General features: G+C 34.7%; 1 protein-coding gene across 1 annotated transcript in view; it reads right to left on the bottom strand.

Moving 5' to 3' along the window:
* LOC102803374 (cilia- and flagella-associated protein 337-like) overlaps positions 1–15,528 on the bottom strand; it is a 38,932-nt gene that overhangs the window by 20,788 nt on the left and 2,616 nt on the right. Inside the window, exons 2-14 of the mRNA XM_085505343.1 lie at positions 15,230–15,326; positions 13,886–13,981; positions 12,836–12,889; positions 12,613–12,678; positions 10,460–10,494; positions 8,789–8,912; positions 5,762–5,864; positions 4,668–4,755; positions 3,460–3,590; positions 2,379–2,477; positions 2,180–2,282; positions 1,105–1,169; positions 217–281 (exon numbers count right to left, since the gene is read on the bottom strand). Of these exons, the coding sequence (XP_085361469.1) occupies positions 217–281; positions 1,105–1,169; positions 2,180–2,282; positions 2,379–2,477; positions 3,460–3,590; positions 4,668–4,755; positions 5,762–5,864; positions 8,789–8,912; positions 10,460–10,494; positions 12,613–12,678; positions 12,836–12,889; positions 13,886–13,981; positions 15,230–15,326 (1,126 nt within the window). The remainder of the gene's footprint in view (positions 1–216; positions 282–1,104; positions 1,170–2,179; positions 2,283–2,378; positions 2,478–3,459; positions 3,591–4,667; positions 4,756–5,761; positions 5,865–8,788; positions 8,913–10,459; positions 10,495–12,612; positions 12,679–12,835; positions 12,890–13,885; positions 13,982–15,229; positions 15,327–15,528) is intronic.

Raw genomic sequence — 15,528 nt, forward strand, 5'->3', positions numbered from 1 at the left:
CAGACAAAATTTTAGTAAATTTTCAGGTTTTTTTTTGAAAAAATGTCTATTTCTGACTCAATATTCTGAAGGACTATAAACAGACTATAAATGGGGGTATTTTGTGAATTTGTGACGAAAAGAGGGAACTGGTGGTGAAAAGGTTAAAATAATTGAAACATTAAGGTTTTGTCTATTATTAAATTTTCTGAATAATATTTTGGTGGTTGTACTTACTCCAACAGGTTTTGATATGACATATGGATTCCATAGACAAACATGATGATTGACACCAGCAGTGGCTGAAAACAAATATAGTTACTGTAAAGTCATTTATTTTCACTCGGAATTTATTTTCACTGAAGAGATAAATCAGAAAAATAAAATCCAGTGAGACCAATCATTCAGGTCTATGGTTGCCCAATCACATTTATTCAAATCTATGGTAGACCAATCATACTCTCATTCAGGTATATTGTTGACCAATCACATTTATTCAAATCTATGGTAGACCAATCACACTATCATTCAAGCCTGTGGTTGACCAATCAAATTTATTCAAATCTATGGTAGACCAATCTCATTATCATTCAGGTCTATGGTTGACCAATCACATTTATTCAAATCTATGTTAGACCAATCACACTATCATTCAGGTCTATGGTTGACCATACACATTTATTCAGATCTATGGTAGATCAATCACATTTATTCAGGTCTATGGTTGACCAATCAAATTTATTCAAATCTATGGTAGACCAATCACACTATCATTCAGGTCTATGGTTGCCCAATCACATTTATTCAAATCTATGGGAGACCAATCATACTATCATTCAAGTATGTGGTTGACCAATCAAATTTATTCAAATCTATGGTAGACCAATCACACTATCATTCAGGTCTATGGTTGACCAATCAAATTTATTCAAATCTATGTTAGACCAATCACACTATCATTCAGGTCTATGGTTGACCAATCACATTTATTCAATTTTATGGTCGAAAAATCACATTTATTCAAATCTATGGTAGACCAATCTTATTATCAGTCAGTTCTATGGTAGGCCAGTTACATTTACTCAGATATATATCCAAACATCACCAAATCATGCAACTACTTACCTATTAAATTCAAACGCTCATGATAATCAAATGCATTTACTCCTTGCAGGATATTAAACTTATTCCTGTGGAAAAAAATTATTGAAAAGGTAACCTTATATATGATGACCAAGAGCCAAGAGTGCATTCTGAATACCATCATAAGAGAACTCCATCTTGCATAAATTATAATATTCTGATTCAGTGATTGGTAGATTACTGTCATGTGAATCTCTATTTTGAATAATTTGGTTTATTCTGATTGTTAGTCTATGACTAAGTACTCCATCTTGAATAAATTATTAAATTCAAGTTAGTGATTGGTAGATTTATATCATGTGATGTCATGAAATGACACAGTCCCTGTCTGTTTTCAATGTAAGTTCATATTGAAGTGCACAAATGTCCTATAATTAATGTTGGAGAATTGTCTTTAGAACAGTGTTTGTTGAAATCTGATCTGGTTCTGGAAATGCTTGACTATGATTACATTTTCAGCACTAAAATGGATGACATAAGGTCATCTTTATCACAAAGCAAAATGAATACATGTGCATATATATGGGACATAATGTATGATGCATGTATGAAATTTAAACATGATTAGTCAAGGCATGTCAGAGATATGGTTCTGGAACAGCATTCCATGAAACAAAATGGCCACCAGTCAATTTAAAACAGATCTGCAAAACAAAGTGACATGCATCAAATCCATTTTGAATCAAATCTTGAAATGAATATATGTGCATTATGTATCCCCAAAATGTATGTTTGAAATTTGAAAATGATGGCTAAATGCATGTCCGAAATACAGGTATGGGTGAATGTACAGACAGATGCACATAGGGGATTAGTAATTTATTGATTATCTATTGACTGCTAAGATCATGATTATGTGAGTACTCCATCTTGATAAACTATTATATTCTGAATCAGTAATTGGTAGATCACTGTCATGTGATTTTGCAACCTTTGATATAATTGGTAGATCACTGTCATGTGGTTATGCTAGCTTAAATATAATTGGTAGATCACTGTCATGTGGGTATGCTGTCTTGAATATAACTGGTAGATTACAGTCACATGATATACTTACATTCTCATTCTAGATTTGGTTTTCTCCACCCATCCCAACACCATGGCATTATCATAACTGGTAGAGCAGGATATGAAACATTCCAAATGTTGGGCATATTTCACTATAAACAAAATGAAATATGAACAAAAGTAAATTAAACTATCTCATGGTAACTTTCGATATTTTGACAAATGTTGATAGTCCCAAAAATACATACCTTGTCTTGTCCATTCTGTATGTCCATCATGCCGTACAAGACGACAAGTTTTGAATTTTCCCTTCAAAAGTTTCTTGAAATCAACATAAGTGGTTTGTTCTTTAGATAGAAAAAAAATTAAAGACAGTGAACAACCACAGCCATGAAATATTATGCATATACCTCAACATTGAGTAATAAAAAAAAAATAACAGTTCACCCAGAGGAAAAGAATGACCAAATGACCAGTCATAATTGTGTGGATATAAGCCATGGTATTATACCAGTATGTTTTTTATTCAATCATAAATATATTTAGGGCTTGGATTTCTCAGAAGAAAAAAAAGCACAATAGCATTCATTTTAATGTTATCACTAAGCTTTACATGAGAGGCTAACTAATAAGTAAACAAAGACTAAAATATCAACATATATATTTATAATAAATGTTATGGATTTGGTAAGCCTCTCGGCTGAGATAGCTCGGCTGTTAGTAATGCACATTTCAATTAGAGAATTGAAGATATCATCACAAAATGAACAAATCTAAGTGAGGTCTACCCAAGTTACATATACACCAAGTATCAAAGCAATCAGACTTGTAGTTTTCAAGAAAAGTCAAAAGTAAAAAAAGTAAAAAGTTGATGCAGATGCCGGCGATGGACAATTACTCATATGATAAGCTCTGCTTGACAAAGTCTACAGTAGAGCTAATAATCACTGAAAAGTCACAGATGTAATCCCAAAACTAGTATCAAGGCTTGGAGAGCATTCAACTGCATAGTTAGGTCAACTTGTATGGGTGTCAGTTAAATAATAACACATGCTTGTTGCCTGCCCAAGGGATGGTGGTCATGACCATAATATTGATGATGCCAGAGCCAAAAACAGCGACTGGGGCAGCACCAATGCAGCTAACGACAATTTGTTATGCGCAGTAGTTTAAATGACGTCATTCGTGTGATATACCCATGTAATATCCACTTGGCGGGCAATATACCATGTAATATCCATTTTTATTCAATGTCATGTGACAAGAGTCTCAACCAATCACAACATGCGTAACAATAGTGAGATGTGATAATTTGTTGTTATTTCTTACCTTGTTCACCAGCAGGTTGTGCTGGCCTATCAAATAATGCAATATTAGCTGACACAAACATGAATGCATTGACACGTCCACTTGTATCACCAAATACCAATATAGCTTCATTGGAATTATTCGGATCATTCCTGCAAACAAATAATGGTGCAGCAATGTAAGAATGAATTAATGAAATATTTTTTTCAAAATGTGTCACCAATTCTCAGGAATGGAAAACCAGAAATTTTCACCATAACGGTGAAAACAAAGGCTGAAAAACTCTAAGAAAACTGTACTTTGGGATAGTTGTTGATACTTCCTTGTACGGTGTAACAAGATTACCCCTGCATGTGTAACATATATAAATTTGGTTGCTAAGAATTACTTAGAAGTTAAATTTGTGCTGTTTCCTCAATTTTAGCTATTTTCACCAGCTCTTTGAACGGCATTCCACAGCAGCTTGCACACAGCCCATAGAACTACATGGTACAGTGGTGCGTGTCTTTACCAATATAGAACGTTCTGTGACATAGCTGCACCCCTGATATACACAAATTTGTGTAATTTTACACAATAGAATGAATGACGTAAATTAGGCAGCATAAATGAAGCCTAAATCAGCACACAAAGTATCATCTCTAAGAGGCTGTTACTGACTTAACCTGAAGCTTACATGATAAATAACAGTCACTTTGGAACTGAAGTGTTTTATTATTCAGAATAATGACACTAATAAAGACATTATAATAACATTATAACATTATAATCTCACAAGAGTATAATATGAGGTTATTACGAAGATACCTCAAAGTATGCTCGAAGACAGTACAGCGACAGTATTGACCGACGCGCAGTGGAGGTCGATGCGACAGCGTACTGTCTGAGTGCATACTCTGAGGTATCTTCGTAATAACCTTATTATTATACATGTTTTCCTACCAAGGATACATCATGGGAATGCCGAAATCTAAAAAGTTTAGAATAGAATCAGCAAACTTATTTGTATGGAGTCGGGTTAAATTCTGGTGGCAGCCATGTTTGTTTTTATTATTAGAGGACGCTCACGTGCGTAATAATTCCATATTTGGAATTCGCATTTCCTAATATGGTAGGATGAAAATGCCCCGTAAAATACCGCAAAATTACGGCACGCTGTAACCTATGGCGTTACGTAACAGATGTATAATAATAGTAATGATGTCTTTTACTTTATACATGGTACTTACCAGTAGTCCATACATAGTGGTGTGGACTCTAATCCATAGACTTTATACTGACAATTGAACTCAAGCTTGGAACTCAAATCATAAATGGCTGTAATGAATAAATATAACGTAAGCATGTCATCATTGTTGATGGATATTGGGTAAAGATTAGAGAAAATAAAAAAAGTATAAAAGAATAGACAAGGAGATAATGATTTAGCCAACAGGAATACTGTATGCAATCAAAACATTTTGGTTTTTTATTTTACAATTATTCATACCATAATATTGTTTTACTAAGTTGCATTATCAAATAAATATGTTCAAACCTGCCTGAAATATGATGAGTTTATGAGAATACTGCAAAGTACGTATAAAGGCAGTACCATGATTATATTGGTAGATGCATAGCACAGGCTGATGTAATTGTTTACTGCTTTTTCATGTATGTAGAGACACGGACCCAAAATGGCAATGAAAATCATTTTGTACATCTTTTAGCATTCAAATTGTAAACATATGAAAGTGCTCAAACATGACATGAATAACATGGAATGCATTCAATATTGGTGATTAGTTTACCCCAAATACATTTTGAACGAATGCAAATATGGTTTTTACAGATCTCTAAGTTCTATTTTTTTTCATTGCTAGACATATAGCATACAAAGTTCCCTACATTGTTTCTTTGAATAGAAATCAGAGAATCACTATGAATTGTTTCAATGTTGCAAGCAACAAATTTTCAGAATTTTGTGAAAATCGCAAAATTATGTGCCAGGGAAAATTGTTCTGGTGTCCTACAACATGAAGTGCCTGTGACTTTCCCAAAATTCTGTCGTCACAAATGTCGTAAAATCCTGAGACTGTGACGGATAACAGTATTAATTATGCAAATAATGAAAGCAACAAATTTTTCAGAATTTTGTGAGAATCGCAAAATTATGTGCCAGTGAAAATTGCTGTGGTGTCCTACAACATGAAGTGCCTGTGACTTTCCCAAAATTCTGTCGTCGAAAATGCCGTAAAATTTTGAGACTGTGATGGTTTATAATAATAATTATGCAAATAATGGAAGAAGATGTTATATTGAGATAACATTAAAACTAAATTACCTATTTCTTTACTGGTAAATGATATTGCAATCTTGTTGATGTTTTGTAGAACCACAAAACTAGTCACCCATAAATCTCTTGCTTTTACAGAATCATTATTCAACTACAAATAAACACAAATAAATGGGAATACAATATTGTCCATATTTGAAAAGTGGCCCTGAACATGCATAAAATAAATTGTTAATAGATAAAATGACAATGTGCAAATATAAGTGTAAAGCAAAAGAAACAGAACAAGTGAAAGTGCCAAGAAAAAAAACAAACATTATATTCATGTGAATGTATTCAGCTTTATCTCGACAAATGTATTTTGTAACACAAACCGTTTTTATTTGAAAGTTCATTTGTTAGTGAATTATTTATGTAAATATCATAATGTGTACAAGTAAAATAAATTATAAATATTGTAGTGTGAGACATTTAAAGGGCAGTAGTTGTTGTGTCACACATACGCGAGATATGGGTCTCATATCAACAAAGATGGCGATGTTGTGCACACCAACTAGTACAAACTGAGAGAATACCAAGCTTTAGCATTTTAGTTAGGTATTTTTTTAGTGTTGAGAAGGTATCGAAGGAGTAGTCGGCAGTAATTAGTAAGTGGCGCCCAGAGCAAAGCTCATACTTGTGATTTTCATTAGAAAAACGCATTGGATTATGGGAAAATCAATGTTTATCAATACAAATGCTGCACATGCGTGACACGACGACTGCCATCCTTTAACTTTATTTGTCCTAATTAGAGTAACACAATCCTTACATAATATTAATTAGTCACAGACACTCAGCTGTCTGTTGAGGGAACTGTACAGTAATTATTAAATACATATATAGGTGGCAGCTTAAAATGCAGTTATTTAGACCCGTAATTAGAAACTAGTTGATATATAAATAATGCATAGTCATGGATGAGTTGCTAGAGGAATTATTATATTCAATTGAGTTACAATGTTCCTACATGCGCAGAGAACATCTTCAGTATTACTTCTCAATTTTATGATACAATCACTCTAAGTTTGTCATAATGTTGACATATGATGTTATCAGAAACTGTTATGACTAAAATATTCTGCAAGATAATGTATTTGTATTGTTCAGCTTTTTTTTATATAAGTTGTTGTGGTCTGTATTACACAGAAATATGGTGTGTGTTTTTTATTATTCTAAAAATTATCTAAATTATCTATCAGAGGAATTAAAACTTATTTCAATGAGTAATGCATTGCGTAATCTCTGTGTAAAGTATGATACATGCAAACATGCTTCAAGCTTCTTCAACAATCTATGAGCTACAAGATATGATAAAAATAATAATGAATTCCCAAAAATGACATACTGGATTTGGAATATTTGAATTTTAACAGTCTTATTTATGTGGATGTTGAGTCCACACATATCTATGTGCATTCATTCTGCAATGTGTTACAGGTGTGAAAAAACAGGTGCTTTGGTGTACGTACAACCTACCTCAACAACAAATATTCAAATACTGAATGATTACTATGAGGACTGATGTTAGGAGTTTAACTACTTAGTGATTGTTTATCATAGATGCTTTTAAAACAGTAACTGTAGTAGGTAGTGGAAGCCAGGCATAATATTATACAACAAAACATGCAAGCAACTTACTTTAAAAATACCAGAAGACAATAAATTTGACATCTGGATTGATAATTGCATGGAGATATGGGAAGAAGAGGAAGGTTATGAATGCTCAATGTGAACACAGTATATTAATGTCATGTGATAAATCACCAGACTAGTTTCCACACCAACTACGGTAGGTATATATTAATGTCATGTGACAGGTAAACAAACCATGGATTTCCATGCCAACCAGTTATATATCAATGTCATGTGACAGGTAAACAAACAATTGATTTCCATGCCAACCAGGTATATATCAATCTCATGTGACAGGTAAACAAACCATTGATTTCCAAGCCAACCAGGTATATATCAATGCCATGTGACAGGTAAACAAACCATTGATTTCCATGCCAACCAGGTATATATCAATGTCATGTGACAGGTAAACAGAATATGGATTTCATTATCATGTGACAGGTAAACAGACCATTGATTTCCATGCCAACCAGGTATATATCAATGTCATGTGACAGGTAAACAAAATATGGATTTCATTATTATGTGACAGGTAAACAAACCATTGATTTCCATGCCAACCAGGTATATATCAATGTCATGTGACAGGTATAAACAGAATATGGATTTCATTATCATGTGACAGGTAAACAAACCATTGATTTCCATGCCAACCAGGTATATATCAATGTCATGTGACAGGTAAACAGAATATGGATTTCATTATCATGTGACAGGTAAACAAACCATTGATTTCCATGCCAACCAGGTATATATCAATGTCATGTGACAGGTAAACAAAATATGGATTTCATTATCATGTGACAGGTAAACAAACCATTGATTTCCATGCCAACCAGGTATATATCAATGTCATGTGACAGGTATAAACAGAATATGGATTTCATTATCATGTGACAGGTAAACAAACCATTGATTTCCATGCCAACCAGGTATATATCAATGTCATGTGACAGGTAAACAGAATATGGATTTCATTATCATGTGACAGGTAAACAAACCATTGATTTCCATGCCAACCAGGTATATATCAATGTCATGTGACAGGTAAACAAAATATGGATTTCATTATCATGTGACAGGTAAACAAACCATTGATTTCCATGCCAACCAGGTATATATCAATGTCATGTGACTGGTATAAACAGAATATGGATTTCATTATCATGTGACAGGTAAACAAACCATTGATTTCCATGCCAACCAGGTATATATCAATGTCATGTGACAGGTAAACAGAATATGGATTTCATTATCATGTGACAGGTAAACAAACCATTGATTTCCATGCCAACCAGGTATATATCAATGTCATGTGAAATGTTTCAGAAAAACACAAAATATTAAATAAATGCTTTCAATTTCCATTTCAAGTGTTTACTACAAAGGCAGTCTTACTTTAATACTCTTCTGTATTCTTAAATGTTGATCCCAAGTAGAAACACATCCCTCCTTACTGATGGAAATATAACGGTTTGTATTCTTTAAGTAGGCAAGCTTCTGAATAACATCTTTATGAGGACTGTGGTGACAAAAACATTTCAAATAAGAAAAAATATATATAGAAGAAAAAAATAAATATCAAAAATAACAATATCTCATCTGATACTGCTAATCCCACCTGACGCTGCTAATTCCACCTGACGCTGCTAATCCCACCTGACGCTGCTAATCTCACTAAATGCTGCTAATCCCACCTGACGCTGCTCATCCCACCTGACGCTGCTAATCTCACTAAATGCTGCTAATCCCACCTGACGCTGCTAATCTCACTAAATGCTGCTAATCTCACCTGACGCTGTTAATCCCACCTAATGCTGCTAATCCCACCTGACGCTGCTAATCCCACCTAATGCTGCTAATCCCACCTGACGCTGCTAATCCCACCTAATGCTGCTAATCCCACCTAATGCTGCTAATCCCACCTAATGCTGCTAATCCCACCTAATGCTGCTAATCCCACCTGACGCTGTTAATCCCACCTAATGCTGCTAATCCCACCTGACGCTGCTAATCTCACCTGACGCTGCTAATCCCACCTAATGCTGCTAATCCCACCTGACGCTGCTAATCCCACCTAATGCTGCTAATCCCACCTGACGCTGCTAATCTCACCTGACGCTGTTAATCCCACCTAATGCTGCTAATCCCACCTGACGCTGCTAATCTCACCTGATGCTGCTAATCCCACCTAATGCTGCTAATCCCACCTAATGCTGCTAATCCCACCTGACGCTTCTCATCTCACCTGATGCTGCTAATCCCACCTGACGCTGCTAATCCCACCTAATGCTGCTAATCCCACCTAATGCTGCTAATCCCACCTAATGCTGCTAATCCCACCTGACGCTTCTCATCTCACCTGATGCTGCTAATCTCACCTGACACTACTAATCTCACCTGACGCTGCTAATCCCACCTGGCGCTGCTAATCCCACCTGACGCTGCTAATCCCACCTGACATTGCTAATCTCAGCTAAAGCTGCTCATCTCACCTGACGCTGCTCATCTCACCTGACGCTGCTCATCTCACCTGACGCTGCTAATCTCACCTGACACTACTAATCTCACCTGACGCTGCTAATCCCACCTGACGCTGCTAATCCCACCTGGCGCTGCTAATCTCACCTGACACTACTAATCTCACCTGATGCTGCTAATCCCACCTAATGCTGCTAATCCCACCTGATGCTGCTAATCCCACCTGACACGACTAATCTCACCTGACGCTGCTAATCCCACCTGACATTGCTAATCCCACCTGACGTTGCTAATCTCACCTAACGCTGCTGATCCCACCTGATGCTGCAAATCCCACCTGATGCTGCTAATCCCACCTAACGCTGTTAATCCCACCTAACACTGCTAATCTCATTTGACACTGTTAATCCAATCTGACGCTACTAATCCCACCTGATGCTGCTAATCTCACCTGACGCTGCTCATCCCACCTGACGCTGCTAATCTCACCTGACGCTGCTAATCTTACCTGACACGACTAATCTCACCTGACACTACTAATCCCACCTGACAATACTAATGGAATAATATTACAATACATGTACATACCTTGACAAGTATTTGATGTCTTTCCATTGTGGAACCTGCAATAAAATAATCATAGTTGTGAATAAGTCAATCCCAGCTAGTTAATAGTCTCTACCACTTGTATTTGAATGTGTACTACTTTGTCATACAGCTAGTAAACTAATGATAATATTAAGACGAAATTACTGATTAGAACTTTTTACGACAATAACACCTAATAATTAAGAATGCATGCAACCCCTAAACCTCAATGCATGCAATCAGAGCTCAGGACTATTGCCCAGAGCTCAGGACTATTGCCCAGGGCTCAGGACTATTGCCCAGGGCTCAGGACTATTGCCCAGGGCTCAGGACTATTGCCCAGAGCTCAGAACTATTGCCCAGAGCTCAGAACTATTGCCCAGAGCTCAAAACTATTGCCCAGGGCTCAAGACTACTGCCCATTAAGGCAACTAAACCTAACTTCTATGGACACAACCAGAGCTCAGGATGTTTGCCAACTAAGGCAACCACAACTAACCTCAATAAAGTCATTTTTACATGATTATTAACTACATGCACTAAACCCAAATCGTATGGATAAAGTCATTTTCAAGACTATTGCCCACTTTGACTACATGTACTAGACCTAAATCATATAGATAAGTCATTTTTCAAGACTATTGCCAACTTTGACTACATGTACTATACCAAAATTGTATGAATAAATCATTTTTCAAGACTATTGCCCACTTTGACTACATGTACTATACCAAAATTGTATGAATAAATCATTTTTCAAGACTATTGCCTACTTTGACTACATGTACTATACCAAAATTGTATGAATAAATCATTTTTCAAGACCATTGCCCACTTTGACTACATGTACTATACCAAAATTGTATGAATAAATATTTTTTAAGACTATTGCCCACTTTGACTACATGTACTAGACCTAAATCATATAGATAAGTCATTTTTCAAGACTATTGCCCACTTTGACTACATGTACTATGCCAAAATTGTATGAATAAATCATTTTTAAAGACTATTGCCCACTTTGACTACATGTACTATACCAAAATTGTATGAATAAATCATTTTTCAAGACTATTGCCCACTTTGACTACATGTACTATACCAAAATTGTATGAATAAATCATTTTTCAAGACTATTGCCCACTTTGACTACATGTACTAGACCTAAATCATATAGATAAGTCATTTTTCAAAACTATTGCCCACTTTGACTACATGTACTATACCAAAATTGTATGAATAAATCATTTTTCAAGACTATTGCCCACTTTGCCTCCATGTGCTAGACCTAAATCATATAGATAAGTCATTTTTCAAGACTATTGCCCACTTTGCCTACATGTACTACACCAAAATTGTATGAATAAATCATTTTTCAAGACTATTGCCCACTTTGACTACATGTACTACACCTGAATCGTACGGATAAAGACTTTTTTCAAGCCCACTTTGACTACATCTACCAGATTCTGTCGTAAATTCGCCTATCCGAAAAATCGCCCTGGGCATTTTCACAGCTGGTAGGCCCTTATTAGGGGTTTTCAATGCCGGCAGTTGGTCCACCCAAAACAAAAGACACTATTGCAATTTATTAAATTTTATACATTTTGTTCTTGCTGGATTAAAAAGTAGACCGCGCAGCTTTCTCCCAAATATTAACCAATGAAAATGATGAATGATGCCAACGTGTTCAAATTACCATAGCTCATTTAAATATGTCAATGTTATTGAACGCAGCACGGAAGAGATTTGCCGATGTTGTTGTACGATCTTTTGGCTTGGATTTTGATGGGAAGGCAACATGATTTGTTTTTAAATAAACAAATTAGTCGTTTTCAAAAGATAAACTGAGCATTTGAAGAATAACATTGTTTACAGCGACAACACCTCATTGTCGAAACGGAGCTACCCATTCACGCTAGTCACAATAAACATCAATACTCTTGAATATGCGTCATTGACTACTGCTAAACTTTTGGGCATGAGAAATGATTAAAATAACACCTTAAAAAACTGCTGAAAAATCATCCTTTTTTTAAAAACCAAACAGCCGTTTAACGACCCTGGGCCAATTTACAACAGAAACCGGTACTATACTAAAATTGTATGTATAAAATCATTTTTCAAGACCATTGCTCACTTTGGCTACTGACCTGGGTTGATTTCACTCTGTCATCTTTCTCATGATATTCTAGCAACAGATGAGAGGCAAATTTATCCTGAAATCAAGAAAAAGGAAAAAAACTTGAAATGAGTCACCATAGAGATGAAAATGATTGATAGTGAGTAATATCACACTGTGTATACTTCATCTCTACCATATCAATAAGTGAAGTCACATCCAAAGTTTCCATAGCAACTACTATCACTACTTACCCAATCTACTTTCCCATCCTTGGTTACATCTATTTTGTCAAAAAGTTCACCAAACTGAAACATAATGAACAAAAAAATTTAATTTTTAAAAAATTTTGCAGAAAGAGTACAACCTAAAATGACATCATGCAATCTCAGACATACTCAGGTAATGACTTTAGGTTTAACTTGAAACTATTTCAAAATTCATCGTTTGTGTGTTTAATGTGGATCACATGCAATGTGTGTAAAATACATTGTTAAACATAAAATTATTTCCCAAGACTATCTAAATTTGTTTTTATTTTGTCAATGACAGTTTAATATCTAAAATTCCAATTATCTAAACTGGTATTGTCACCATCAGCAGCTAGTGTCAATCATAAGTAAATGTAACAACTGAATGTTCAGGTTAATGTAAGAAATGTGATTCAAAGAGTTGAGTAATATAAATGACACATATAAACCCTCACAACTATGGTAAATGTGTCTCACCACTGTAAACAGATGCGTTCTCTGCTATGCTTTAATGCACTCCCCCCCCCAAAAAAAAGACAACTTCAAATAGCGTGTAGTGAACGCAGAATAACCTTTTCACCACCAGACTTTCTTGCCCAAATTGTTTCTGCACTTTTTTTCTATATTCTTCAATATTTCTGGAAATGAACCCTAATTTTGAAGCCAACAGGCATAATTAGAGTTGATTTTTGATTTTTACTCCAAAAATGTGACTATTTTCATTCCAATCTTCTGAAGAAAAGTGCAGACAATAAACAGGACTATTTTGTGAATTTGTGATGAAAAGAGGGAACTGGTGGTGAAAAGGTTGAAGTGACTGGATGAAATTAACAAGATGTTTGTGATAGTTGATGGAGTAAAAAATTTAACTTATTCACACAGTTTGCTTTTGTCAAGATACTTGAAAATGGTCTGTACTGGGTGATGAAAAGTAAATTATTCATGAGAATAACAAACAGTTTTTTAAAGCAGGCACAACATTTGGGTTTTCATCACAGAATGCATAGACAGTACAAGTGTTTTTAAGTGTCAATAGTGTGACTAATATCTTACCTCTTCTTTGGATCCTTTTGTCAATATAAGTGCCAAAGCTTCAACAAACTGATCTCTGGTCAGACTTAGTTTATTATCATAGCCATCTCCCTCAGCCTGCAAATACAGAAATACACACTTAGTATTCATTAAATTTTCACTACCATATGATAGTCTCATTTTGGAATATAACCAATAGATTTTGTTAACAGTAATTTTTGAAAGTATTTCTAAATTCAGATTTTAGTGAGCAAGTATTAAGTAAACAACCTAACAGTCAAAATACCTCCGCTGTCTTTGTAGAGTGTCTTCCTTAAAACAAAGTGGATAATGTTTTGTACAATGAGATACCAAGTATCAAATGTACAAGTTTTTTATAGAATTGTTGATGGATGGACAATGAACAATCACCTATATGAACAGTTCCACTCTGTCATATTTGATGACAGCGGAGTTAAAAAAAGGTTGTGATTCTTTATTAGGGCAATCTTTTTTTGAATTGCTGATTGGACATTTAGGAAATATAAACAATTAAGCCAATTTAGCATAACCATGAATACAATAGAGATAATTAACATACTATAATGTTATGCAAATTAATTCATAATATTTTTCTTGGGAGAATAATACGGTAACCGTAGACCACATCTAGAGGTAATTCCAAATGAGAGTATCCAAAACAATAAGAATCTATATTTGTATATTTTTCACATATTTATCATAAGTTTTCACGAACATTTCATCTTTTGGAGTGCAAATTGTTGCTGCAATTTTGTGATAGACAAACATTGGTAAATTTTGTGCAACAGTGAAAATGTTGAAACTTAAAAAATTAAAAGTGAAAATTAAATCCTTTTCTTGGGGATGGAGCTACGTCACAGATTATTCTATGTTGCTAAGACGCGCACTACTGTACAATGTATTTCTATGGCTCGGTGCAAGCTGCTGTGGAACTTCAGTAGGATCCAGAGAAAACAGCAAAAACTCAACTAGGTGACAGTCCCGAATAAGCAAACTTATATGTTGCACATGTAGAGGGTCTCAACAACTAGCACAAAATACTGCGTATTGAGAGTTTGGGGCTTTTGTTTTTTACCAGTGATGGTTGTCAGGTCATGAGATGACCAGAATACAGCAATTATAGGATTCCAAGGTTCCAAGAAGCACTTTATATATATAAATATATACTATATACTGTATGTCACTTTTTTTCTGTATGTGATCATGTATTGATACTATTATATCATCATTTTCTTCCAGAAATAATGTGTATAGAAGTATTAATGTACATAAACTAGCAATCCATTAGACCACTTATAAGTTACATGTACATGTCTGGACTGAGATGTCCTACACATATCTTACCATGAATGCTACTTGTAAATCTTGCAAGTCTCTCATATTTAAACGATTTTCTAATTTGACATAAAATGACATCACAGATGTACCACCAACGGATTTCCTGCAAATAAACAACATCAAGTTATAAGAATAATTCAATGTAAACATTAAATTTACAAGTAAATACTATAAAATGACTAAATTTCACTGGGTTTAAATTTCACTGATTTAGCATTTCAGGCATATTCAGTAGGTTTTAAACTCACGGTTTTATCATTTAGATAATATTTTCTATGCTAAATTTTACATAAATATTCACTGTA

This window comes from Saccoglossus kowalevskii, chromosome 11 (genome assembly GCF_978046115.1).
Source record: "Saccoglossus kowalevskii chromosome 11, keSacKowa6.1, whole genome shotgun sequence".
NCBI lineage: Eukaryota > Metazoa > Hemichordata > Enteropneusta > Harrimaniidae > Saccoglossus > Saccoglossus kowalevskii.